The sequence below is a fragment of the Balearica regulorum genome, chromosome 11 (assembly GCF_011004875.1).
Source record: "Balearica regulorum gibbericeps isolate bBalReg1 chromosome 11, bBalReg1.pri, whole genome shotgun sequence".
NCBI lineage: Eukaryota > Metazoa > Chordata > Aves > Gruiformes > Gruidae > Balearica > Balearica regulorum.
In genome coordinates, this window is record NC_046194.1 from 7,347,076 (window position 1) to 7,370,814 (window position 23,739).

Genomic DNA, 23,739 nt, shown 5'->3' on the forward strand with positions numbered 1-23,739 from the left:
AGCCCTGGCACGGCCTGGGCACCTCCAGCCGTCGGTGCGCGGGCAGAAGTGGGGGGCGGGAGCAGAGCTCAAGCGAAAAACTGAGACCCTGGACGTGGCCGACGGACACCGCGCAGCAGAGCTTCGTGCGGGCTCATCTCCAAAAGCGTGGGGATGCCTTGCACCCTGCAAACAGCAAGCGCTGCGGGAGCGCCCGGGGCCCAGCAGGCTGTGGGGGGAAAGCTGGCTGCCGCCGTCACGGGGGCGGCAGTGACCCAGCCTTCCCCGCCGCATGTGCAGCCCAGAACCTCTGTAACTCCACCTCGGAGCGGGCTCGCATCCTCGCACACGGAGGAGACCATGGGAGGGACGGCTCGGGAGAGCCCGGAGGACTGCCGCTTTCTGGACGTAAGTTCATGGCTTGCTTTGCCACCGTGCAGCTCGTCAGCATGATAAATGTCCGATAAGCGTGTGTGCTCGTCCCTGCTTGAATCAGCAGCAGACCTCTGGCCATCGCTGTTTTGTCATTAATTAGGCGGAAGCATCCAAGACGCGAAAGAAGACCTGCACCAGATACCAAATCTGCGGGCTGCTCTTCAGCGTGCTGCTCATTTCTCTTATTCTGATATTTTTTGGTGTCAAATATCTCTGGAGCCCAACACCCAGAAAAGTAAGTAAAAACTCTCTGATCCAGCGTTTCTGAGTGCCGCTTCCCCAGACAGAGCTCTCCCCCCCCGACTCACTGAAACTTTTAACTACACCCCAAAACCCAGGCAACTTTACGAAATGCATTTTCTTAGACCACAAGTATTCATGGGACTTTTAAAAATCTTTGTATTATTCATAACTAGCTTTTACTTTATACAGGCTGGGTTTTTTTCTCTGTCACCACATTCTTTCCCTAACTGACAATTACAGGGGATGGGAGCTACGCCACGAAGAGTTAAAGTTACTCTTATTTCACCGGCAGCAAATTTTATGACAAGTAAGAAAATATTTTCCATTTCATTTCAATTATCTTGCCAGAAACTGGTGGAAAAGTCATTATGCCACCGCATAAAGAGGAGAGAAAGCCAGGACGCAGTGGTGATTGATTGTCATGGATTATATTTCTTACTTTAATGTGTCTGCAATGTGAGGGGACGGTGAGACGGATTAGCTTTTGGAGGAGCTCCTGCTAACTGGATTGTGCTCGTTTATTCCCATCTCCCCAGACGGACGCTGCTGTAAGTGCCGAGCGTGGAAGTGGGGCTGTGCATCGCCCATACAGCTCTGCCCGCTGCTGCCCAGCGTCTTGGCAATTCTGCCAAAACCCCTTTTTTTTATCCCATACCCAAGCAAATCGCTTAACCTTGAAGCCACCAGCCTGCCCGGTGCTCCTCACCCTCCTCCCCTTTGAGTTCCCCTGCTCATCCAGGAGGCCTGGCTTTGCACCCTGGCGCTGATGGGGTTTGCTGACACTCCAGAACGTCTCCAAAATTCCCATGCGCAACCAAGACGGCCTCTTTCCCACGGTGGCATCTCCTCTCTCCTCCCTGCCCCATGCCGGAGCTGTGCCAGGGCTGCCCTCCCACCAGGCAGAGGAAGCACCCCGCTCGCCAGAAACTTTGTCTTCTTATCAGCAAATAGAAAGAAATACCCCCCAAAATAAAAGAAAAAGCAATAAAAGCCATATGTGCCTCCAGGCTCCTGCCAAGACAGTTATAAAGTCTCTACTGTTCCTCGACAAACAGGGTGCGTGCCAGCCGCGGGGGAACCCCCGAGGGGAGGTCTTCTCCGAGCCGGTGGCACAGAGCCATCGCCACAGCCTCAGACACGTTATCCAGAGCATCAGCCCTCGGCACGCTCACTGGTGGGCACTGGTGGAGGATGGAGTCCATGGGTATTTCTGAAAGCCTTTCACAACGCCTGGCGGGCGAGCAAGCGAAGCGCGAGGTCACAGGAAAGCAAAGATGTTCTCGCGGTGGAGCTGCATGCTGATGCTCCCGGTGTCCGGCATCGCTGTGTCCTCTGCGGCCGCACGGCAGCAGCATCTCTGGGAGTCCTCCAGGAAAAGCAGGACGGGGGAGGCTGGAAGTTCCTAACACTCAAAAACATAAACCAAGGGGAATTAAACTCTTTAAAGAACAAAAACCCCTTCAAGCTCCTTTCATGCAACTGGAGAGTGGAAAAAATCTTTAAAGAAGCCTTGTTCCTCTGAGGGGTGGCCTTGGACACGGAGCTGCCCTCTGCACAGCAGCATCCGCACCAGCCGGCACAGCCGGCGAGCGAAAGCGATGAGTCAGCTAACGAGGGGCTCGTCGCAGCCTCGCGGGGGGACATATTTCAACGATTCATGAGCGAGTGTCATTTTTAGCCCTATAAAGTATCTCACAGCTCTCTGAGCAGCACGGAGCTGGCCAAGCCCAAATGGGTTAGCTGGCCACCGCACTGGCAAAAGTAATTCTTCGTAAATGGAGAGGCACTCGGCGGTAAGGTGCCACCCGGGATCCTATCCTCCTAGAAATGATTTATGGCACTGTGCACATTTTGTCAGTCAAAACCGGCAGCCTTCCAGCCATTTTAGGCTTCAGACTATTTTTACCATACCATAAAATCCATTGACAGCTATATATCTTTATGGAAGCCTCCTGCTGACTGACAGGAGATGCTCGTGACTGCCAAGGTGCACATCGCTCTGCTAACTTTTAAGCAGGGGTAAAGGTACCCGGCTGCTACTGCCCGCACGGCCAGTTCTGCGCCTGGGCTTCCTCCAGCGATTGCAAACCAGGGGATGCTGATGCTGGAAACATTGCTAAGAGGCTTTGAACTCCCTCATGGGGAGGGATGTGCAAGAACCAGGGGACTGTGAAAGGGGTTCTAGGTTGGGATTGCAGGCAGAGCCCCTGCCCCTCACCAGGGCATCGCTGCGGGACCAGGGTGCTCCTTCCTCGGCTCCGTGGCCATGCCGGGGAATGAACGGGGCTTTCCCGTCCCCATGCCTCCATCACTCCCCTCTGCCCTGTGGATCTGAGCGGTTTTGCACAAGCCCTTTGCTTCCGCACAACACCCTTTGATTTGGGAAATGAGATTCCCCGAGGCTCGCCAGCCCTCACTGCGCCAGCAGAATCATTTTTGCGCTTCAAATAGCATCTGCCACTACTCATCCTTTAAGGGTCAGGCATCCGCAGAGACTGGAGGGCTGCCGGGCTGGCTGAGTGCAGCGAGCACCTGCGAGGAGGAGAGGACGGCTCCCCCCCGGCACTGCTCACCCTGGCTCCCCGCGGGGATGAGTGCCACCGGGAAGCCGGCTGCTACACCCTGAAGCTCTTCAGCAGCCCTCAAGGAGGTCTTTGATTTGCAGGCAATCCCTGATCTCCTCCAGGCAGAGAGAGGCTTTTACCTCTGCCTTTCCAGGAAAAACAGAAGGCACAGAGATGGAGCAAGAGAGCCGGGATGCAGTGATGAAGCAAGCAAGCCAAGGATGCACTGATGGAGCAAGAAAGATGGGGACACAGTGATGGAGCAAGCAAGCCAGGGACAGGGAAAGTGAGGTCCCCTGGGCTCAGGGCTTCAGTCCAGTCTGGGATGTAAACAAGCTCATGCCGCAGAAAACACCGGCAAAGGCTGAGCCGTGGCAAAGCTCCTGGTGCTAGCGTGGGATGAACATCTTGTCCCAGGCTTGACACACGTGTCCCCTCGCAGCCCGGCCCCATTCTGCCCTTCTTTCCAGCCCTGGTGCCTGGGAGCTGCCCCTCCTTGCAGATGATCGTCCTGGCTCAGAGCCGGGGCGTGGGGAAGCAGCCAGCCCCATGGCAGGCTACCCAGCACCAGGGGTCAGGTGCCCAGCACCAGCCCACTCACCCACTGGCTGGCATGTGAAATTGGGTGGGGGCTGAGCCCACCAGTGTACGGTTTTGGCCCTTGCAGGTTTATGACATGGAACACACGTTCTTCAGCCACGGCGAGAAGAAAAAGATCGTGATGGAGATTGACCCTCTGGCCAGGACAGAGACCTTCAGGAGCGGGAATGGCAGCGAGGAAATTCTGGAGATCCATGACTTCAAAAACGTGAGTGTGGCAGGGTTTTTCCCTAGGACCATGCCTGTCGTCTTGCAGCAGGAGCGTCGGGATCCCTAAGGACACCGTGGGGTCGCTGGAGCAAGCCCCAGGACGATTTGCTTCTGCGTCAGAGAGAGCAATGCCCAGATGCAGACTCTCTGGGGATGCTCTCAATGGAAAGGAGATGTGTATCTACATAAGCTTCCACCAGTATTTAATAGTGGTGTGGTTCAGTTCCAACGAAATACATCTTAAAAGCAAGACCCAGTTATTAGATTTACCCTTGCAAAGGAACACAATCATCATAAATCTATCCGAGCCCAGTACATTTGTCTGTCTGGAGAGCTTTAAAACCTCATGACAATGTTGTAGGCTCTCTCTGAAACCTAATTAAAATTTGTAGGGAAATACTCTGTGCAAGTGACATATGGCAAAATTTTCAGCTAATAGCCTAGCAGGAACTGGGGGCTGAATGTTCATATAACCATAACGGTCAGATGCTATTCTGCATATTTTTATTTATGATAACTAGAGCTCATGATAGTTATAAGGAGAAGGGGAGCAGAGTAAAATTTTATGACTATCTGCCTTAAAATATTTGTAAAAAGCCCAATTCTCCCTAACCATAAAATGCAATATCCCTTAGGAGATACATCTTAGCACCACCGCTGAACAGAGTTTGCACAAAACCATCAGCAGGAAAAATACAACTAAAACCTCATCCAGCTGTACCCTCCATACGATGGGGTTATTTATTCTCCTGCTTTGCCCTGACTGCTTTTTTGGTGTTTGTTTTGATGCTGTAGGGAATAACTGGCATCTTCTTTGTGGGACTTCAAAAATGTTTCATCAAAACTCAGACTAAAGTCCTACCTGAGACGACAGAGGCCAAGATCCCCGAGCTCGAGGTAGGTGACACCCCTCAGCCCCCAATGAAACCCCCTCCTGTCCCTGGTGTTGGGAGCACGGCCGCCCTCCCCACCGCCCTCCCATCTGCTCCAGCCTTCCCAGAGATGCTGCAATAAAAAAATAATGAGTTGTGATCACTTCATAAAGTGATCTTATTTCAGAGGATTGCTTCTAAGAACAACGAGTGGAAAGAGACGGGATTAGACAGCCGACAGACAAAAACCTCTCGGCACAATACTGGAGATCAAGAACAATAATCCTGTTGTAGTCAAAAGGTCGCGAGGCAGCTCAGGATTAGCAGGCACCAAAAAGTCAATCAAATTGTTTTCTCCAAGAATTGAGCCTCATGTTCTCAAGCAGAATGAGGCAGAAGTAATGAATTTAAAAGAGCAGCCGTGTTTAAGAAATGCAATTTGAGAAAGCGCTTGGCGTACAGCCCTGGGAGGTGGGAAGCGCCGGGCTGGTGCCACCTCCCTGTCCTGCATGGACCTGCCTCCCATCGATGTCCCTGATTGCTTCTTACACCCATTTAACTTTTGCCCACCACATCCTCCTGCAAGGAGTCGCACACTTTGCATGCTGCATGGGAAGAAGTGTTTGACTCCGTATTTTAACGCCTCTCTGACGGCGTAACCTGGGGTGACAGCTCAGTCCCTTGAAAGCGGTTGTCCCCTGTCCCCTTCCCCATCCCCGAGCCCCCGGCGGGGGCGCAGCCTCCCGGCTCAGCCCTCCCACCTCCCCGTTTGCAAGACGAAGGGTGTTAGAAGATTGAATCCCCTCCAAGGAAGCCGTTGCAGATAAAGCACCAGCAGGACACGTTTGAAACAAAGCGTGGGCAGAAACATTTCCCTGAATCATGACCCAAATTCCCAGACACTGATTCTTTGATTATGCCGTAAGAAACTAATAGAACTTTTCGGCTGCCGTCATAAAAGGGATATGACTTCCCAGGCTTCAGCAGAACACTGCCCCAGGTAGAGAGCTGAAATGTAAAACCCAATGAGATAAATGTAGATTTAAGCTCTAGTCATCTCTTCCCAGAGCCTGCACGCTGCCAGGTCCTTCAGGCAGCACGTCCCCAACCCAGAGACTACGAAAATGACTCCGACTGGGTCAGGTTGTGTTGGCTCTTTCCTAAGACTTCCCAAAGCCATAAGGAAAAGCTCTATAAAAGAGAAATACAGCTCTAGATGCCTTCTGGAGAGAAAAACATCATTTGCCAGCTTGCTCTACGGGCTACCATCACCAACACACACAACGTTGCCTTGGCAGACCCATCCAATAATCTTTATATATCTCCCTCCCTAAGTGCCTGCCAAAACACACCATGGACTAATGCGAAAGCAGAGACATGTGGTATAAATTACAGAATACGGCCGTGCAAAGAATTTCTGTGAGGAATAAATTAAAGTGTTCGATCACAAAATCAGTAGCAGAAGGAAAGAGAAATTAAGTAGTAAGAGCAAAGCAGAGAGGAGATGTTTTAATCTTGGGTTTTAAATGAGCTGGGGCACTCCAGAAGGCTCTTCCAGATGGTGGGGACTGCACAGGAGAAGGCTCTTGAAGCATGATCAATGGAGGGAGGAGAGAGTGGGGTGGTGTTGTCTGAGAGCAGGCAGGAAGGACAAGGCTCATGATGTGTCTCCCTCCGTGAGGACCAGTGGGATACTGCATCTGCACCCGGCAAGCGCCCTGAGCCAAGGCAGATAAGTCCAGCTGCTCTCTGGGAGGGGAGAGGTGCCTCTGGGTAAGCCAAGGGGAGGAGAAGCAGCCAGCGGTAGGGAGAGGGTGTCTCACCACGCGGGGGTGAAATCTCACTCTTCTTCCAGGGAGAAGAAATCACGACCACCTACTTTGAGCAGTCCGTGGTCTGGGTGCCTGGGGAAAAGCCCATTCAGAACAAGGAGTTCCTGAAGAGCTCCAAAATTTTTGACATTTGCAGAAATGTGACCATCTACTGGATCCACCCCACACCAATAGCAGGTACAAGGAGCCATCTCCTCCTCGAAGTGCTCGTGAGCCCCCTCACTGGGATGAGCCCTGACACCCATCCCTGCCCCTCTGCCATTTGCCCCAGCGCAACATGGTGGGAACCCATTTCTGCAGCCTCATTGTGCATCTCAGACATAAACACAGTGTTGGCCACAATTGCAAGAGAACATGGCCAACGTAATAGCAGGGGCTGAAGTTTCTCTGGGAAAAGTGCTCATCTCTTCCAGCTCCCCACAGCCCTGCACTTTGCAGAGTGGCCACCCTCCTCATAAGAAGGCTAAAAAAAAAATAAATCCCCAAACCGTTTGTACCTGCAGAGAAGCCAGCGCTGCTGGAAACTGGGACGCCTAAATCCTTGTCACTGCATGAACATCAGAGCATGAGCAGACATCTGCATCTAAATCACACAACGGGGTTGCCACCTCCAGCTGTTCACTACACAGCCCTCACAGAGGTTGCGGCCTCTGAGATCCGCCAGCGTAATTACTTGCTCTCTCTAACCCACTTCTGCCTGAATTAGATAGTTTAAAAACCCCTACCGAGAAAACTCCCTCTGCTCTGCAGCCACAGAGGCACACCTCGTCCCCCATGGGTACCAGTCAGCTCACGGCCATCGATGGTCCCGGGAGCAAGTGGGCATCAGAGATCTGCAACGCAGGGGGAAGCTGCTGTCCTCGGCTGCTGTCCCCTTTCTGCTTCCTCAGTCCCTGCTGTTAAATCCTGCTGGAAAGAAAATTAATGTCACTGTGGGTCTTACCTAAGCTACCAACAGGTGCTGCAGCTGGGCCTGATCTGCCCCAAATCATGGTGCTTCACTGGGGCTCTACAGCTCCCCCCTGCAGTAGCAGTACCCACCACGAGGACATGCTTCCCCACACCCGCAGCCCTGTGCAGGGGATGCCAACACCACCCACGGGCACCTGCCACCATGAGCATAGGGAGGAGATGGGCCATGTTTTCTCTACCCTCTCCTCCTGCCATATTATCTCCTACAGCCCTTTGCCCAGGCTTGGTAAGAGCAGGAGACAATGGAGTAGAGCTGGTTTGCTGGTGGGTCTTCTCAGGTCAGAGCAGTTTCCTCCTCTTCTTGTTCCATGGCATCAAATTTGGTAGAGACATTAATGCCTGCTGCTGCATTTTTCCTCCTGATCCCCAGTTGCTGACAGCAACATTTGGGCTCTTCCTGTAGCTCCTGAGCTGGCTGACCTTGAAGGGGCAGAAGAAGAAGACCCTGAGCTGCTGATGGAGAACCAGAGCTGGTTGGATGGGGGGAGTGAACACGAGGTGGAGAAGGATGCACAGACAGGGCCCAAGCGTCGGGCACGGCAGCTCACCGAGGAGGACCTGCCCATCAACGACTATGTGAGTGCAGGGTATCACACCCTGGGGTGCCCCAACCATGCTCCTGGTGTGTCCTGGCCATGGTCCTGGGGTGCTCTGGTCATGCTCCTGGGGTGTCCTGGCTGAGCTCCTTGGGATGTCCTGTCCATGCTTCTGGAGTGCCCTATCCACACTCCTAGGGTGGTCTGGTCATGCTCCTGGGGTGTCCTGGTCGTGTTCCTGGGGTGCCCAGGCTGCCCTCCTGGGATATCCTGTCCATGCTCCTGGGGTGCCCTTGCCACGTGCCCCCCTCACTGCGCTGACGCTGGCTCTTCCCGGCAGTCGGAGAACGGGCTGGAGTTCCACCCCTTGTGGGATGAGCGAGGCTACTGCTGTGCCCAGTGCCGCCGCGCCAACCGCTACTGCCGGAGGGTCTGCGAGCCCCTCCTGGGCTACTACCCCTACCCCTACTGCTACCAGGGCGGGAGGGTCATCTGCCGGATCATCATGCCCTGCAACTGGTGGATTGCACGGATGCTGGGCAGAGTGTAGCACCCACCACGTAGTACCCAGCACTTGGGTGCTGCCCTATGCCCGCCTGCCGCATCGCCATCCATCTGGATGACACGGCCGACGCGCAGGTTATTAGCTGCTTGATTGCCGGTGAGCGTGCAAGCCCACCGGCCGCGGCACCCTCACCGAGCAGGCACCGCCTGTCCCCTCCCCGCACCCTGTGCTCCTCCCGTGGGGCTGGGGGAGGCCATGCTCCAGTGCATCGTTGCCACGCTGAGTGGCAAGAGGCAAACAATAAACGTCTTGTATGAGCGATTGCAAAGAAAATGGAAAGTCATTTAGTCTCAGTCTGTGATGCTTAATGGGTCTGAGAAGTGATCTAATTGCTCAGCTGCTTCGTCACGAGCATCCATAACTCAGGTACCGGGACTGTCGGTGCTTGCCTCACTGGGAACGTGTGGAGGTCCCTAATTTGCTCCCTGACGGCGTTAGTAGTTGTTCAGCACGTCCCGACCTTCTGCTCCAGCATGCTCTGACGTGTTCTGTAGTTACTAGTGATGGCTCAGGGGTGGCACCAGTCCCTCCGGGAGTGACGCGCAGCATGGCAGCATGCAGGCAAGGCGGGGGCAGGAGTGGTCTCAAGGAGCCCCTGGGGAACCGGGCAGACAAAGCCAGAGGGAGCAGCAGCATGGAGGGCTCCAAGTGCCATCAGCTGTACCCAGACCTGTGACCAACAAACAGGCAAAACCCATGCTGTAGGAGGCAAAAAAAGTCCTTGACACTGCAGCCGCCCTGAGCCGGACACTGCCTGCAGCAGCGCTGAGGGCTAACGGCCCAAATCCCGGTGCACCCCCCGCACAGCCTTCCTCTGCTCGCGGCCGGGGGGCTCAGGCCTGATCCCAGGTTCCGGCTCTCATCCCAGGCAGCGGGGTGCTGCCAAGCAGCTTTGACATCCCACGGGTGTCACCTGGCAAAACCCCCTTGATGTCACCAAGGGTGACGCGCTGCCACAGCTGGGGCTTTCCAGGAAAACACCCGGACAGAGGCGAGCCTGCCCAGCTGTGCGTACAGAGGAGGGAGCAGGGGGTCGGGCTCTGCTCACCACCACCGTGCCAGGTGCCGGCCAGGGAGTCCCCAGGGCTGCCGGACTCTCCCCGCATCCCTGCTGCTCCAGTGGGGACATGAGCATGTTCTGAGAGCCGTTCCCTCCGTCCCTGTTCGCGGCTGAGCTGACAACGTGGTTAAAACGCTGGGAGCCGCCAGGAGCACAGCAGAGCTCCTCGCACAGCATCCTGAGGGACAACAACCAGCCATTTCTGACAAGTCCCCCGAGACATTTATCCCCCTGAGAGGGGATGTCCCAACATGGCAGGGACGAGTGAAACGCACCCAGCCACAGCTGCTGCAGGAAGCCGGAGTCCTGGGGCCAGCCAGCGGTGCTGGTGTCCTGGCTCGGTGTGTCCAACTGGGTCACCAAGGTGCCTCCAACGCCTTTGCCAGGACAGCAATGGCCCAAGTCCACCTGGCAACTCCCCCAACACACACCTGTACCTCTGGAACATTGCTGATGTCTCTCCAAACGTGTCCACTGGAGCACTATCTAACTAGGTAAGATCTGCACCCTCTGATGGGCACTGTGCCTGTTGCTGGCCGTGGGGAGGAGCAGGCTGGGCAAGCCTCCTTGCTTCTCAGGATGGGACAGACAAACAGTCAGCGTTGGTTTTCCTGCATCAGCTCGGAAACCTCCAGGCTCCCCGTGCCACCCTCTGCCCACACCGTCCCTGGCCAGCATCACCTCTGCCACCTGCCCCGGGAAGGAAGCTGCCTGCATAGGCAGAGGCAGCGCAGGGTCGCTTCCCTCTGCACGGGCTTTCTGGTCAGGATGGGTTTTTCCAAACCTGGCCTTGCTGCTCATGTAATTCCTGCCCTGTCTCCATCCATCCATTAATTACAGTCAGTCATCGCTCCACCCCGGTTTCCATGCTCTGACGCACTCTGCCTCGCCATCCTGACCCAGGAGGCTTTCAACCAGCCATGCACTGACAACAGCCTCATTTACTCACCCAGGTTAGACGCAACGTAAGGATTTCAGGTGTTCCCCTTTGGGTTCCTCTGTCAGCAGCAAGGCTGCCCTGTACCTGGCCATTTGTTGTACCACGGGGCAGTTTGGTTGGGACAGCTCACCCGGCACCAGAGCAGCATTTGCCAGAGGGCTGACGCTGACAGAGGGCCACCACTCCTACCTGCAGCTTAACCCCTGCTGTTACACCTGCCGCCTCCCCGGAGCAGGACCGGCAGCCGGCTGGCTGCTCCAAGCCACAGCCCGTGCTACTTCGGTGCTCGAGACCCAAAAATCCCCCAAGCTCGGCAGGAGGGGAGCTTCACCTCACCACTGCAGCATCACACTAAGCAAGGCAAAGGTTTGCTGACGAAACAGCCCAAAGATGAGCAGCACCAAATGAACACAAAAGCTTAAATCCACATTTCTTGCCCCAGGGAGAGGCTGGGGACGCAGGCAGCTCCAGCGGCGCTGCCCTGCCCTTTGCTCCGAACAAGCAGCTGGCCAGCAGGATGCACATGTTTGCACGGGGCTGAACTCATCTGCCCAGCTCCTGGGCTGGGATGCTCCAGGCCTTCTGCTTCAGCACTGTTACACAATCGCTGTTATGAAGAAAATTCAATTACAGAAGGTATTTGTAAGCGCAAGCACACCGGTGAGCATTGGAGAAACAAGAGCTGCGATGGTCCAGAGCTTACCAGCTGGCCCGGGGTGAGCAGATTACGTCCCAGGGGGGTAGTTGATGCTCTTTGCGGTGACTCAAGCAGAGGAATTTCCAGGAGATGAAAAGAAAAGCCAAGGATATTTCATAGAGTAAAATATCTTAATATTTATTGTGTGTCAGGACAAAAGAGTTCTACTCAATACACAAAACGAGTTAAAGCAGCATATAATACTGACAATCAAGTCACAGCTGACTCGGTGCAAGGACACCTACCAAGGTAAAGGCACCAGAAGCTACATCACCAAACCTTGCTACAGCTTACAAAGAATCGCTACAGTCTGTACTTCAAAAAGTACAACTATAAAAAAGTATATAAAACCCAGAGCAGGGATGAGAAAGAGCCTGGCAACAAGCAGAGACCTTGCTGAGCCAAGGGCTTCAGGCACGCAGGGCGGTGTTTTAACAGGGCAACAGCCCCATCTCAAGAGCAACCATGTCCAGAGAACAAGGGGATGCCGAGGGGCTGCTGGAGATCAGGGGAAGCATTGCTTTCCCGATGGAGGCACCGAATACGGGCACTGGGAATCCCGCGAGGCCACCAGCGCGGTCGGCTTTGGCACGGCTCTCGAGCGTGCCGCCGAGGAAAGAGCCGGGAGCTGCAGCACCCAGAGGAGCGTGCTTGCTGTAACCACCTCAGCTACATTAATTATCCCACGTGGTGGCACAGCAGAGAAGTGTTAGGACAAGTCCCTGAGCGCACCAGGACAGCTGCTGCACTCGTTTCTATGAGCTAGTTGAGAAGAAGATCAGTCAGTTCAAAGCAAGATTTCACAAAGCCGCATCCAGAGGAAAACTGGAGGTGGTTGCATCCCCCCCGGCCGCAGAGAGCATGCCCTGCAACGCACAAGACAAAGCGTTAACAGACAAGGCTGGATTTACACACAGCTTAAAACGATGCAGCAGACACAGCGTTGCAGTTGCCCTCTACCCCCACACGCCCCCAAAAGCGGTACCCGCTGCTGTGCTGAAGGTCCCCAGGGGCGACCAGGCAGCAGCCAGGGATACAGAGGCAGCCCACTGAGCTTACATCGCTGGACAGACGTACCCGGCCACGGTCACAGCGTGCTGGGGGCCAGCTACACCATCTCGTACTGATTGTTTGTGATGTACTGGGACAGGCAGCAGGCGAGAATGATGCCAACCAACTGAAAAAGAAAAAACAAAACCCCACACATCAGAGGTAGCCAAAAACCAGGATGCAGTGTTTTAGGGGAAAAGCCTGACAAATTGCTCCAGAGCATCAGTCTTATAAAATCCAAAGATGAACAGTGGGATTTACAAACCATAACACAACCCTGTTTGGAGTAACTGAGAGAGGCTGAAGCGCAGGATCCTGGCAGGCATCAGCCAAACAAGCTCCTCGCAAGAGATGCTCCATGTCCTGTTCTGTTACAGTTTGCTTCATGAAGCATCTACTGTTTATGGTAATTTCAGAGACTACACAGATATCAGGAGCGTCACAGCCAATTACACAGCCACTAGAGAACAGCAGCCACCTCTCCCTGTTGCAAGGACAGCGGGGAAGCAAGGTTGCTGTTTTCGCATCAGCATCCAAAGGACATGCTGTTATCACAACGTGGCCTCCCAGCCCCTGCACAGACATTTAGGGCCAGATCCTGCAGGAGTTTGATCTACACAAGCAAAGTAAGAGGCACATTTGCATGATGGGTCCCTGCTGGCCGCACGACACAGCCAGGCTTGCTGAAAGAGCGATAAAAGCCAGGAAACGGTTACAATTCCCAAGCCAGGCATCAGCCGAGGTAACTGCGCAGCTGGGAGCGTGCAGGTCACCATTGGTGTGTCAGTCACATCTCGGTGACCCCACGGAGAGCACAGCCTAACTGAGGAGGAGACTGGGGCACAGCAGAGCGGCTCCAGCTCTCAGGCTCTCCCGGCCACAACTGATAACACTTGGTAGCACCAACTGCAGCCAGGGGCTGTTGGCTCCCACCTCTCCCCCAGTTCAGTGCATCCGTTACGGGAAACACACGGCGACGTGCTCGTTACGGCAGAAATATCTTGGCGGGGTTCCTCCTCCTCCTCCCTGTGCTGGCACGGTCAGCCAGCAGTCCCGGGGGGCAGCCCCTCACACCACAGCCTCGCGTGCTGGATCAAGGGGAGGGTGAATTCCAGTCTCTCCAAAGTCAACGCCTTGCCGAGCTCGCTCTGCAGCTGCTCAGCACCCAAAGCCCAGCGAGCTTCCAGAAACCAGCTAAACAAGGGCTGGCTGCGCATCCTTCAGCTCCCGCTGCAGTGCATCCGAAAACCCTCGGCACCTCGGGAAAGCCCACCACAGCGTCAGCATGCCCAACGCCCTGCGTAGCGGAGCTGGGGGCAGGGGCCTCTCACTTCCTGCCGGAATAAAGCCTGCAGGAGCAGGGGCTGGCAAGTACGCCACGGCTGCGGCATCTGCAGGAAGTGTCCTACAGGATAAAGCAAAGGAGAGGTTGGGGAGTGGGAGGCAGAGGAAGCAATCGCAGGGTAAGGCAGCGTGCGGGGCGTGAGCCATCAGCACAAGTGGTGCCCCACGGGTGCTCACAGGGACCGAGCCACGCCAAAGTGATGCCAAAACACCTCCCTGATAAAAACGAAGGTTGGTGGGTAGGAAAAGGAATGCGTGATTTGATCCCTGCCAACAGCAAATGCAAGGAGTTCACCCAGCACAGCATGGGCTCCATCTGGGTTTCTTAAAGCCGGTTGTTTCAGACAAGAGCTATTCTCAAATAACCTGAGCTCAGGGAAACAGAGCTGGTGCTTCAGCCCTGGGTTTAAGAGACTGGAGACTGTACAGTGCTGAGATGAAACCCAAGGGGAATCTGCAGAATAGCTGCTCCTCCCTGGCTGAAACAGGCCGTGCCTTTTGTACACACACCAGACTTTGCACAGAAATTAAATACCCCTGGAGACAAGCTCTGCACTCCTCCTGTACCAGCCAGCAAGGGAGAGTTACCTGGAAGCAGGCAATGCCAAAGGAGATTCCAGCCACAACGCTCATTTTTGACTCCATTGTTGACGTTACCAGGAAAAAACAGCCCTGCAGAGGAGGAAAAGCAAGCACACGTGGGTCCAGTGTTTTTCACACCCCCCCTGGAGCACAAACCAGCACCAGCAGCTCCAGGGGAAGATGCTCTCATGCAGGCAGCAGGCTTCTGGCTGCCACCGTCTTGCCTGAGCTCAGCAAAATCATTTTCCTATCGGCACTGCACCTACGTGCCTCCCAGCCCAGCTGCGTTATCAAGGGGAGTGCTGCCCTTGGGCTGTTCCCAACAGGAGCAGGAGCATTGGGTTGAGCAAGGTGACTCATCAGAGGAACATCCCTTGCTCAACCAGGCTGTCCCTGCCGGATGAGGTCACCTGCACTCACCACCGGGTTGGGACTTTGCACAGCTGTCAGGAGACATCAGCACTACTCCTTACTCACCTGCTCTCCAAAACACACAGCCCCCAGCACAAATGCTTGGGTCTGGCTAGTCTCTGTCCTCCAAGGAAGGAGTGGAGGGGACCTTGGATGAGGAAGGGCACATTCCTCCATACCTTTCCCTTACCTCCACCCCAGGGGAGTCCCTGGGCCACAGGGCATCTGCATCAAAACAGCAGTTCTCCTTTCAAGCCTCCCAGGGAAAGGCAAGCCCTTCTCAATCCACCCAGGTCTGCCCTCCCCACCTTCAGGACTGGCAGGGGGATTTTTCTGAGCTTAACTTACATCCACAAACACTTTCAGCTTGGCTTTGCTTGGGTCTTTCAGATCCTCCTCTGAGCAGTCATCCTGGCTCTTGCAGCAGCTCCGGGGGATGCCCCTCTGGGTAAAGTACTCGGTCCTCTCCCAGTCAGAGTAGTTCTGCACCCCACAGCAGTGCAGCTGGAGAGGGAAGCACATTTGGGGAGCACAGTCACACCAGGGTAGACCTCCCAGTCCTACCCCACACCCATGGCTCCCCTGCCCTCGCCTCTCCAGGAACCACCCCCATTTGGGCTCCCATCCACCACTTCCTCCCAAACTCAAAAGTCCATGGTGCAAAAGGACCCCAGCATTGCCACGGGGATGCTGATACCACAGGGGGTCCCAGGGGATGCCCCAGGGCGAGGCGAGCACCCCCACCCACCGCCAGCCTCGGGCACTCACGGTTCTTTGGATGGTGTCGACCGCCTCGCTGTGCCGATCCGCGGTCACGTTGTAGTCCCTCAAGGCCAGGTTGAGGTTGCTCTCAAAGTTTGTCTTAATCTGCAAGACAGAGGTGTCTGCAGCGGTGCGGTCCCCTCCTGCGCTTTGGGACACGCAGCCCCACGACGCTGTGGCCACGCAACAGTCACCTCCCGATGACGGCAGGAATGACTCCGGCCGCTGCCGGCAGGCATTCCCCTGGCCACCCAGGCAATTAAAGGCTCTATTAAAGGGCAGGCTGGGATGCGCTGTGGTGGCAGGGATGCTGCATGTAATAACAAGGAGCTACACGGTGCCAACTCCCCCCCATAAGCAGGCTGCTCCGCAGCACAGCAACCCTCAGAAGAGCTTTAATTACAGAAATTATTGCAGAAGATAGACCAAAGCCTGAAACTAAAGTCCAGGGCTACTTCGCCTGTTCTGGCAAAGGGGCGGCATGCCATGCTGGGCGAACTCCGCGCCCAGCCTCGTCCTTATGGGGACTTTATGGGTCCTTACGGGGACCAAGCAGCTCTTTGGGCTCTTTTAACCCCATTTTAGCTAAAGTAAGCACTGCTCCCAGCAGCGCCTCCTGAAACTGCATTTGGGTTAAAACCAGCCACAAACTTACTCTGCAGCATCAGGAGACAGCAGTGGCCACCCAGACTCACCTCGTGCCTGAAGACGAACCCCACGATGGCGGCCACCAGGACGATGAGGAAGATGAGGGACAGGAGCATGGCATACTGCGGGCAGAAAGGGCGGGATGGGGTAGGATGGGATGGATGGGCCGGGATGGGGTAGGGATGGGACACGTCAGGATGGGTCAGGAGGGGTCGGGAGGGGACACGTCAGGATGGGTCAGGAGGGGTCGGGAGGGGACGAGACCCCATCCCACCCCGCCCAGGGCCACCCACCAGCTTGAGCATCCAGGTGCTGCCGCGGCAGGTGGCGAAGCAGCCGAAGGTGCCCAGGAGGACGACGACGGTGCCGGCGCCCACCAGGACGAAGGGGACGTTGGTGGCCTTCTCGTCCAGCAGGGAGAAGTAGACGGCCAGGCTCACCCTGCCCCAGACGCCCACGGCCAGCAGCACGATGCCCGACACCTGGGGAGAGGGAAAAGCCGCCGCGGCTCATGACTGTCCCGATAGCGCGGGGCGGCCGCGACATGTCGCGGGCTGGGGGGGGACGGCCGCGGCTCGGCGCTCACCCAGAAGACGAAGGTGTAGGTGAGCAGGACGCTCTTGAGGCAGGTGATCACCGGCTTCGTCTGCAGCCGCCGCGACGGGGACGCCATGGCCGACCCGGGCCGTGTCCTGCCGGGACGGGCCGCGCCGCACCGAACGCCCGCTCCCCGCCCCGCCGGGCAGGCCCCGCCCCGCTCTCCCGGAGGCGCCCGAGCGGCGGCGGAGGTTGCCGAGAGGTCGCGGAAATGGCCGAGCGCGCCCGAAGGCGCCTCGCTCCTCCCCAGCGGGGGCGCCCTCTGCCTGCCCCGTTCAGCCCGGCCCGGGCCCCGGCCCAGCCGTGGGCGGTGCAGCCCCAGCGACCCCCCCCGGGCCTGCCCGGGTGTCCCCCAGCAGAGCAGGGACCGGCCAGGGCAGCCATCCTGCACCCCAGCACAGGGCACGACCGCCAGGCCGTGGGGCAAGCGCCCGTCCCCTCCTTGAGGATGGCCCCGGGCTGCGGGGGGCTGTGGGGGGCTGCGGGCTCCCCGCACCCTGCAGCAAGCTGCCCCGCACAGCGGCCTTCCGCCAGCCCTCTCCTGCTCAGGCCAGCTGTGTTATTAATTAGCGCGCTTACCGGCCTGGCCGCCACATAATTAGTGCATTCAGGCAGCACGTTCCACCCCGCGCCAGCTCGCTACCTGCCCGTGCCAGGCTCATCCCCCACCTCCCCTCCGCCATGCAGTCCTGCGCTCCGGAGCCCAACTCCCGGGTGGCCCCGGCCTCGCCTCCCCCCGGACCCTGTGGGATGTGGGGTGGCGGGTCCTAAGGAACGCGGTTCATTACCTCTGCCTCGCGGGGGCTGAACTTCAGCTGGAAAACAGACCCCAGCTGGAACCACTTGCCTCCGGACTGGTTTCGGAGCCCGCCGTCTGCAGTGAAGTCTCTCCCTCCCTCCTGGCAGGAGGTGGAAAAAGGGTCTTGGCTCCTGCGGTTTTGTCCTCAGCCCCCCAGGTCCCCTGTTCCCAGAGCCTGACAGGGCTGGCACGGGCTTCGCTACGCTCTCTCCTGTTTCAAAACACGCTCCTGGCTCTTCTGCTTGCAAGGAAAAAAATCTGACAACTTTTAAAGCCTCGGAGAAGCAGGAGGTGCGTTGGAAAACAGGCGATCCTGGGATTTATTATTTTTGACAATCTCATCATTTTGGGCCTGACTCACGGCTGTTGAATGTTCGGGACGGTCAGCAGAAGGGAAAAGTAGGTTTGCTCAGCACAGGCAGCAAGGACAGGCAGGAGGGTCAGGCGTCTGTGCAGTGACAAGGCGACGGAGGGGGCCGTCATCCTCCTTCCAGCCCCGCTCCGTCCTCGCCGGGGCTCGCGGCTGCCCCTGGACCCGACACAGCAGGCGGGCTGGCCGGCCCCCGGGCCCCCGGCATGGCGCAGGAGGTGGCCCCTGTCCTGCTGGTTGTCCTCGCCAGGCTGGCGTCATCCACGTGGCACGAAGGTGAGCGGGTGCTGGGGTGTGCGGGCACAGCGGGGCTCCCTGGGCAGGGCAGCCTGCAGCGTCCCGCTCCCCTCGGGGGGCTCGTGGTGGGGAGGGAGGGGTGCCCTGGTACAGCAATGCCGGGGAGAGAGAGCATCGGTGCCTGTGTAGTATGGGGTGCCTGCAGGGGTGCACTGCGGGGTACAGGGAGGAGCGGAGGGGTGCTGGAAGGCATCCAGAGACGAGCGGAAAACTGGCCTCTCCATCACGCCTCTGCCTGCGGGAGCACAGCTTTCCCGCTGACTCCCTGCTCCCACGGGGGCCATCGGCCAGCAGATGTTTGCCTGGACAGAGCGCTCAGCCCAAAAGCTCCTGTAGCCAGGCAGCCGGGTCAAGGATGAAAAGCTCTTGCCCAGTTTGGGGGGGTTCCCCCTTCCCTGCTCCCGTCCGCATCCTCTCGCTGCAGTGCCAGCACAGCTGGCTGGGGATGCTCCTGCCCGGTGCAGCCGGGGCTGCAAGCTGGCCCCAGGTGAGACGGAAAAGGCAGCGCCTGCATGAAAAGGAAACACTGCAATTAAATGGCACATCAACCTACAGGGACACAGCGCACCCCGTCACCGGGGCCTCAGTGGGGGGCTCGGCAGCCCCCCAGGAAGCAGCCCTGCTCGCCGGGTGACCGGCAAATCCCCACCGCTGGCCCCACAGATGCTAGCCCTGCCCTTGCCCCAGGCCCCTCTGCTCCCAGTGGCAGCCATGGCAGTGTGGGAAGGGCGTCAGGATAAAAGGCTTTGTGGAAACGAGTGGGCGACTGAACGGAGCTTATGGAAAGCGGTGGGGAGTCACTCTGCAGTAAAGTTTGTGTCAGAAAGATTTGTAATGGAGTTTCCTCCCAGTGACGGCAGGGCTGCTGCTTGGATTGGCCTCGGTGGATATCCCCTTCCCAAAACCCGGAGCAGGGGGAAGGGGAGATGGGCGCAGCTGTGGCAGGGCTGCCGCTTCGCGTGGGGTCCCTTCCCAGGCTGAGCATCCCCGCCATGCTGGAGCGGGGAGTGCGGTGGGCTTGGCTGGCGGCGAGGAGGGGGCAGCGCTGGCAGGGGCCAGCGGAAACGCGGCGGAAACGTGAGCTCAGTGCTGGGGAATGCCGCGGCCGGCCGAGGCGCCGAGGGGCCGCAGGGAAGGATGCCAGCCCTCTCCCCCTGCGCAGTTCCCCTCCCTCCTGCTAGTCCCTTGCCCACAGGGACACGGTACAGGCCAGAGGGTGGCCTGCAAGGATGGCGCCAGGGTGTCCTCCCCACATCCATGGGGCCAGGGGGCCCTCTCCGCAGCACAGATGGCATGGGGCCAGCAGCTCCCGCCAAGCCCCTCCAGCAGCTTCAGCCTTCCATGGCGCACAAGCGAGGGGCTGCATCCCCGCCAGCCCCCCGGCCGGGTGTCATGCCTCTCCTCCCTTGCCTCAGCCAGCAGCTCCACTGAGATGGGCGTGAGAGGGGAGCTTGCTTCCTTCCCTTGGGACATCTGGTGCAGGGACGATGCCACGGGAGCGGGTAGAAGACAACTTCCCGGCAGTGCAAAGACAGCAGTCAGCGCCAGCCCACTCTGCGCCAGCACCCGTCTCCTGCGTAACCGCGGCTGCTCCTGCCACTGTTTAGTCTGCGGGCTGGTGCCAGCACACACCACGTCGGGACATGGCTCGCCATCTGCCCAGCTTAACCCTTGACAGCAGCCCCAAGGATGGCGGGACAGAGCCTGCCCGGGGATGGGACCACTTGCTGGGAGCTGCGGGATGTTTTGGGGCTGGAGGGTGGAGCTGCCCGGGGAGACATCGTCACCTGGGTTCTGCTGCAGCCACAGACTGTCAGCAGCCCCCTCGTCTCTCTCCTTCTCCCCAGGGTCTGGCTACTACGCAGCCGAGAGCCACACTAATGAAGTGTACGTGGAAGAAGCCCCCCCCGAGCCTGCCCTAGACTACCGACGAGGTAATAGCACCCAAACCTGTCCCTCGCGTCCCCGTGGGGAAACTGAGGCACGGCAGGACCAGGCACCCTCCTCATCTCTCTTCTCTCCCCCAGTGCCCCAGTGGTGTGCCACGCTCAACATCCACCGCGGAGAGGCCACCTGCTACTCGCCCCGGGGGGGCTCCTACCGCAGCAGCCTGGGGACACGCTGCGAGCTGAGCTGCGCCCGCGGGTACCGGCTGGTGGGGCCCAGCGCCGTCCAGTGCCTGCCCAGCCGCCACTGGTCTGGGATGGCATACTGCCGACGTGAGTGTGCCCCGGCCATCAGCTCGCTGGCATCCCCGTGGGCACCTGTGGCGGCCAGTCCTGGGCCCTCTGCCTGCTGGCACGACCAGGCAACCGCTTCCCTCCCCTCTTCGCTCTCTCTGTCCCAGAAATCCGGTGCCACGTGCTGCCAGCAGTGCTGCGGGGCTCCTACGTGTGCTCAGCTGGTGTGCAGATGGATTCCCGCTGCGACTATACCTGCCTGCCCGGCTACCAGCTGGAGGGGGACCGGAGCCGCATCTGCATGGAGGACGGGCGCTGGAGTGGGAGCGAGCCAATCTGTGTAGGTAAATTCTCACCCTACCATCCTCCCACCCCCACGCTGCTGCAGCATGCAAGGACAGGCCACCGTCCCTCGGTGGGGTGCCTGCAGGTATTGCCCCCACATCTGACCCAGCATTGCCAGGTGCCGGCTCCTGCACCTCCTGGCCCTGGGACCCCTGTCCCTACTGCTCCCTGAGGCATGGGCTGGTGCAGGGCACGTTGGTCCGGGATCGGGGCACTCAGTGCTGCCCTACAGCAGGTCTTGCTGGCTCCAGGGCACCTGGGCTGTGTGCAGCATCCCTGGGGTGGCTGAGTGCCGGGGCCCCATTCTCGTAGCCCAGCCCCGGCAGGTTCCCCGACTCCCTCTCCTCCCTGCCAACAGATATGGAGCCTCCCAAGATCCGCTGCCCGGACTCCCGGGAGCGGATAGCGGAGCCAGGCAAGCTGACTGCTACCGTCTACTGGGACCCCCCCCGCGTAAAGGACTCTGCTGACGGCATCATCAAGAGGTGAGAGCGCTGGCGAGGTTTGGGGGCCACGCTGGGTGCCCCCTCCCAGGGCCCTGATAGAGAAACCCGTCTGCTGGGTGCAGGGTGATGCTGCGGGGGCCAGAGCCCGGCTCCGAATTCCCCGAAGGAGAGCACGTAATCCGCTACACCGCCCAGGACCAGGCGTACAACCGAGCCAGCTGCAAGTTCAGCATTCGTGTCCAAGGTGAAACGGACTCCCCTGGGGGCTGCTGGCAGTCTCGCCCCCCAGCTCCACCCCCGCAGCTGGGCTGTACCCCATCACCCCCAGCCCTCACCCAGCCTCCCTCTTCGCAGTGAGGCGCTGCCCTGTCCTGAAGCCTCCGCAGAACGGCTACATCTCCTGCACCTCCGACGGCAACAACTACGGTGCCACCTGCGAGTACCTGTGCGATGGGGGCTATGAGCGCCAGGGCACGTCCCTGCGGGTCTGCCAGTCCACCCAGCAGTGGACGGGCTCCCAGCCCCTTTGTGCAGGTGAGCGGTGTGGGGCAGGGGAGGACCTGCCCGCAGCAGTGCCCGGTGATTGTGGGGGGATGCTGCCTGGCAGGGTGAAGGGGGGCGGGGAAAGGGGCGATGGGGGCAAAATGGCACCTCCCCACACGCTCGCCTCTCACACCAGCCATGCAGATCAACACGGCTGTGAACTCGGCTGCCAGCCTGCTGGATCAGTTCCACGAGAAACGCCGCCTCCTCGTCATCTCAGCCCCCGACCCCGGTAACCGCTACTACAAGATGCAGATCTCCATGCTGCAGGTGAGGAGACCCTCCTGCTGTCCCCCTTCCCACCACTAGCACCCTCTCACCACCCCACCTCTCCACAGCAAGCTGCCTGTGGACTGGACCTCCGTCACGTCACCACCGTGGAGCTGGTGGGGCAGCCCCCTCATGAGGTAGGACGCATCCGGGAGCACCAGCTGTCCCTTGGCATCATTGAGGAGCTCAGGTAGGGGGGACAGGGGCTGTCCTGCAGAGCCAGGTGCCTGTGTGAGGGGACCGGGGATGGGGACACCTCTGGGGATGGCAAAGCATGAGGTTGCAGCTGGGTTCATGGACAGCCCCTTCCCGCTGCAACAGAGGGGCTCGTGCAATGTGGGGACACCCCCACCAAATCTGAATACAGCATCCCCAGACCCTCCTGGAGCTCATAGCCCTGAGGAAGAGGTGGGAGCCACCACCCAGGAGGACCTTAACACGGTTGCATGGGGCAGGCAAGCTCAGCACTCAACAGCAACCCCACCAGCCCTGACTGGAGGCTCCCACCTGCACCCCCAGGCAGTTCTTGCACCTCACCCGCTCCCACTTCAATGCGGTACTGCTGGACAAGGCGGGCACCGACCGCGAGCGCTACATCTCCCCCGTCAGCCCCGACGAGCTCTTTGACTTCATCGACACCTACCTGCTGAGCGAGCAGGAGGCGGCACGGCGGGCGCAGAGTGGGGACCCCTGCGAGTGAGGCAGCACCGGGGAGACCTGCCCTCCACCACAGCCAGCCTCAGGGAACGGACACCTTCCTTTCTGCTTTTCTAGTCGCCCACCGTAGAGGACCAGAGCGCCACGGACCTCCAGGGGAAGGGGAGCCCCTCTCCAGCTGCTCTGGCAGAGAGGCAAGCAGGGATGGGGGCCACATGCCAGCAGCATCCCCACTGCCCAGCAGCCAGGAGCAGCCTCCAGCTGTGGCATGGGATGGCTTGGCCTGGCCAGGACCGTGGCAGGAGATGCTGGAGTGCCTCTGCTTGAACCCCAGGGCAGGGGGGAGAAAGGCAGCATGACACTGGGCTGCCAGAGCAGAGGAGCAGGCAGGGCAACAGCACAAAAGCCTCTAACGCAGCAGCTTCACCTTTCCCATGCCCGTCACCCTGTGCACAACCTGAACTCGCTCCCTCCCCCGCCCGGGGTCAGCCCTGCCGGGCAGGTGTTGCTGCCAGGGTCCTGCCGGTGCTGCCAGGGTCCTGCCAGAGCCGCCAGAAAGCCTTTGGCAAACAGCCCCGCGCTCAGCAAAGCCAGTAGCAGCCAGCCAGCACACAGCCCACCCCACGGGCTCGCCATCCCCACCCTACCCCTCGCTCCCCCTTCCACCAGCCATGGTGTACCCTTCCTGGGAACTGTTTTGGCAGTAGAATATTAACTCCAAATAAATAAATTTGTATAAAAGTCAGTACTGACAGAAGGTGTGTCACAGAGAGGCCTGGGAAAGGAATTCCTCCTGGGAGGCACTGCCCCCAGCCCCACCAAGCTGACCCCACACAGCTCCATCCCGGCCCTGCAGCCAGGGCTGGGCTGTGCACAGCTGCCCCGGTCCTGGAGCCAGCAGCATCCTGCAGAAGGAGGAGACAGGGAGGGAGC

The 23,739-nt window shown here is 58.6% G+C and overlaps 3 protein-coding genes across 6 annotated transcripts; 2 read left to right on the forward strand and 1 right to left on the reverse strand.

Annotated features, from left to right (window-relative positions):
* Positions 1–255: 255 nt before the first annotated feature.
* Positions 256–9,064, forward strand: TNMD (tenomodulin). The gene is made up of 7 exons (XM_010305467.2): positions 256–387; positions 515–649; positions 3,889–4,029; positions 4,827–4,928; positions 6,759–6,912; positions 8,111–8,283; positions 8,584–9,064. The coding sequence occupies exons 1-7, from the start codon at positions 340–342 to the stop codon at positions 8,791–8,793; spliced, it is 963 nt and encodes a 320-aa protein (XP_010303769.2). The 5' UTR covers positions 256–339; the 3' UTR covers positions 8,794–9,064.
* A 2,553-nt stretch (positions 9,065–11,617) lies between these two features.
* On the reverse strand, positions 11,618–17,820 carry TSPAN6 (tetraspanin 6). 3 transcript variants are annotated; one of them, XM_075763099.1, is made up of 8 exons: positions 17,688–17,820; positions 16,596–16,784; positions 16,350–16,424; positions 15,661–15,759; positions 15,241–15,396; positions 14,488–14,571; positions 12,583–12,682; positions 11,618–12,371 (listed from the first exon to the last, which is right to left on the reverse strand). In XM_075763099.1, the coding sequence occupies exons 2-7, from the start codon at positions 16,605–16,607 to the stop codon at positions 12,614–12,616; spliced, it is 495 nt and encodes a 164-aa protein (XP_075619214.1). In that variant the 5' UTR covers positions 16,608–16,784; positions 17,688–17,820; the 3' UTR covers positions 11,618–12,371; positions 12,583–12,613. The 3 variants fall into 3 exon arrangements, with proteins under 3 accessions (XP_075619214.1, XP_075619213.1, XP_075619212.1); XM_075763098.1 differs by lacking the exon at positions 17,688–17,820 and adding an exon at positions 16,889–17,276 and having other exon boundaries at positions 12,565–12,682; XM_075763097.1 differs by lacking the exon at positions 17,688–17,820 and adding an exon at positions 16,889–17,270.
* A 22-nt stretch (positions 17,821–17,842) lies between these two features.
* SRPX2 (sushi repeat containing protein X-linked 2) lies at positions 17,843–23,551 on the forward strand. Of its 2 annotated transcripts, none has more exons than XM_075763095.1 (10): positions 17,843–18,344; positions 20,213–20,299; positions 20,393–20,584; positions 20,713–20,889; positions 21,249–21,375; positions 21,459–21,580; positions 21,691–21,870; positions 22,016–22,149; positions 22,218–22,339; positions 22,669–23,551. In XM_075763095.1, exons 1-10 carry the CDS (start codon positions 18,275–18,277, stop codon positions 22,847–22,849), a joined length of 1,392 nt encoding a protein of 463 aa, XP_075619210.1. In that variant the 5' UTR covers positions 17,843–18,274; the 3' UTR covers positions 22,850–23,551. The 2 variants fall into 2 exon arrangements, with proteins under 2 accessions (XP_075619210.1, XP_075619211.1); XM_075763096.1 differs by lacking the exon at positions 17,843–18,344 and adding an exon at positions 20,065–20,108 and having other exon boundaries at positions 20,175–20,299.
* The last annotated feature ends 188 nt before the right edge of the window (positions 23,552–23,739 follow it).

Bases quoted from the DNA above. Each gene is read 5' to 3' on its own strand.
- TNMD (XM_010305467.2), top strand. From the start codon at position 340: ATGGGAGGGACGGCTCGGGAGAGCCCGGAGGACTGCCGCTTTCTGGAC. The intron at 6,913-8,110 runs GTACAAGGAGCC...CTCTTCCTGTAG, and splicing joins CCACCCCACACCAATAGCAG to CTCCTGAGCTGGCTGACCTT. The intron at 8,284-8,583 runs GTGAGTGCAGGG...TCTTCCCGGCAG, and splicing joins ACCTGCCCATCAACGACTAT to TCGGAGAACGGGCTGGAGTT.
- TSPAN6 (XM_075763098.1), bottom strand. From the start codon at position 16,975: ATGGCGTCCCCGTCGCGGCGGCTGCAGACGAAGCCGGTGATCACCTGC. The intron at 14,572-15,240 runs GTAAGTTAAGCT...CCTCCTCTGCAG, and splicing joins AGCTGAAAGTGTTTGTGGAT to GGCTGTTTTTTCCTGGTAAC. The intron at 12,683-14,487 runs GTAACTCTCCCT...TTTCTTTTTCAG, and splicing joins TTGGCATTGCCTGCTTCCAG to TTGGTTGGCATCATTCTCGC.
- SRPX2 (XM_075763095.1), top strand. From the start codon at position 18,275: ATGGCGCAGGAGGTGGCCCCTGTCCTGCTGGTTGTCCTCGCCAGGCTG. The intron at 18,345-20,212 runs GTGAGCGGGTGC...CCTTCTCCCCAG, and splicing joins GTCATCCACGTGGCACGAAG to GGTCTGGCTACTACGCAGCC. The intron at 22,150-22,217 runs GTGAGGAGACCC...ACCTCTCCACAG, and splicing joins TGCAGATCTCCATGCTGCAG to CAAGCTGCCTGTGGACTGGA.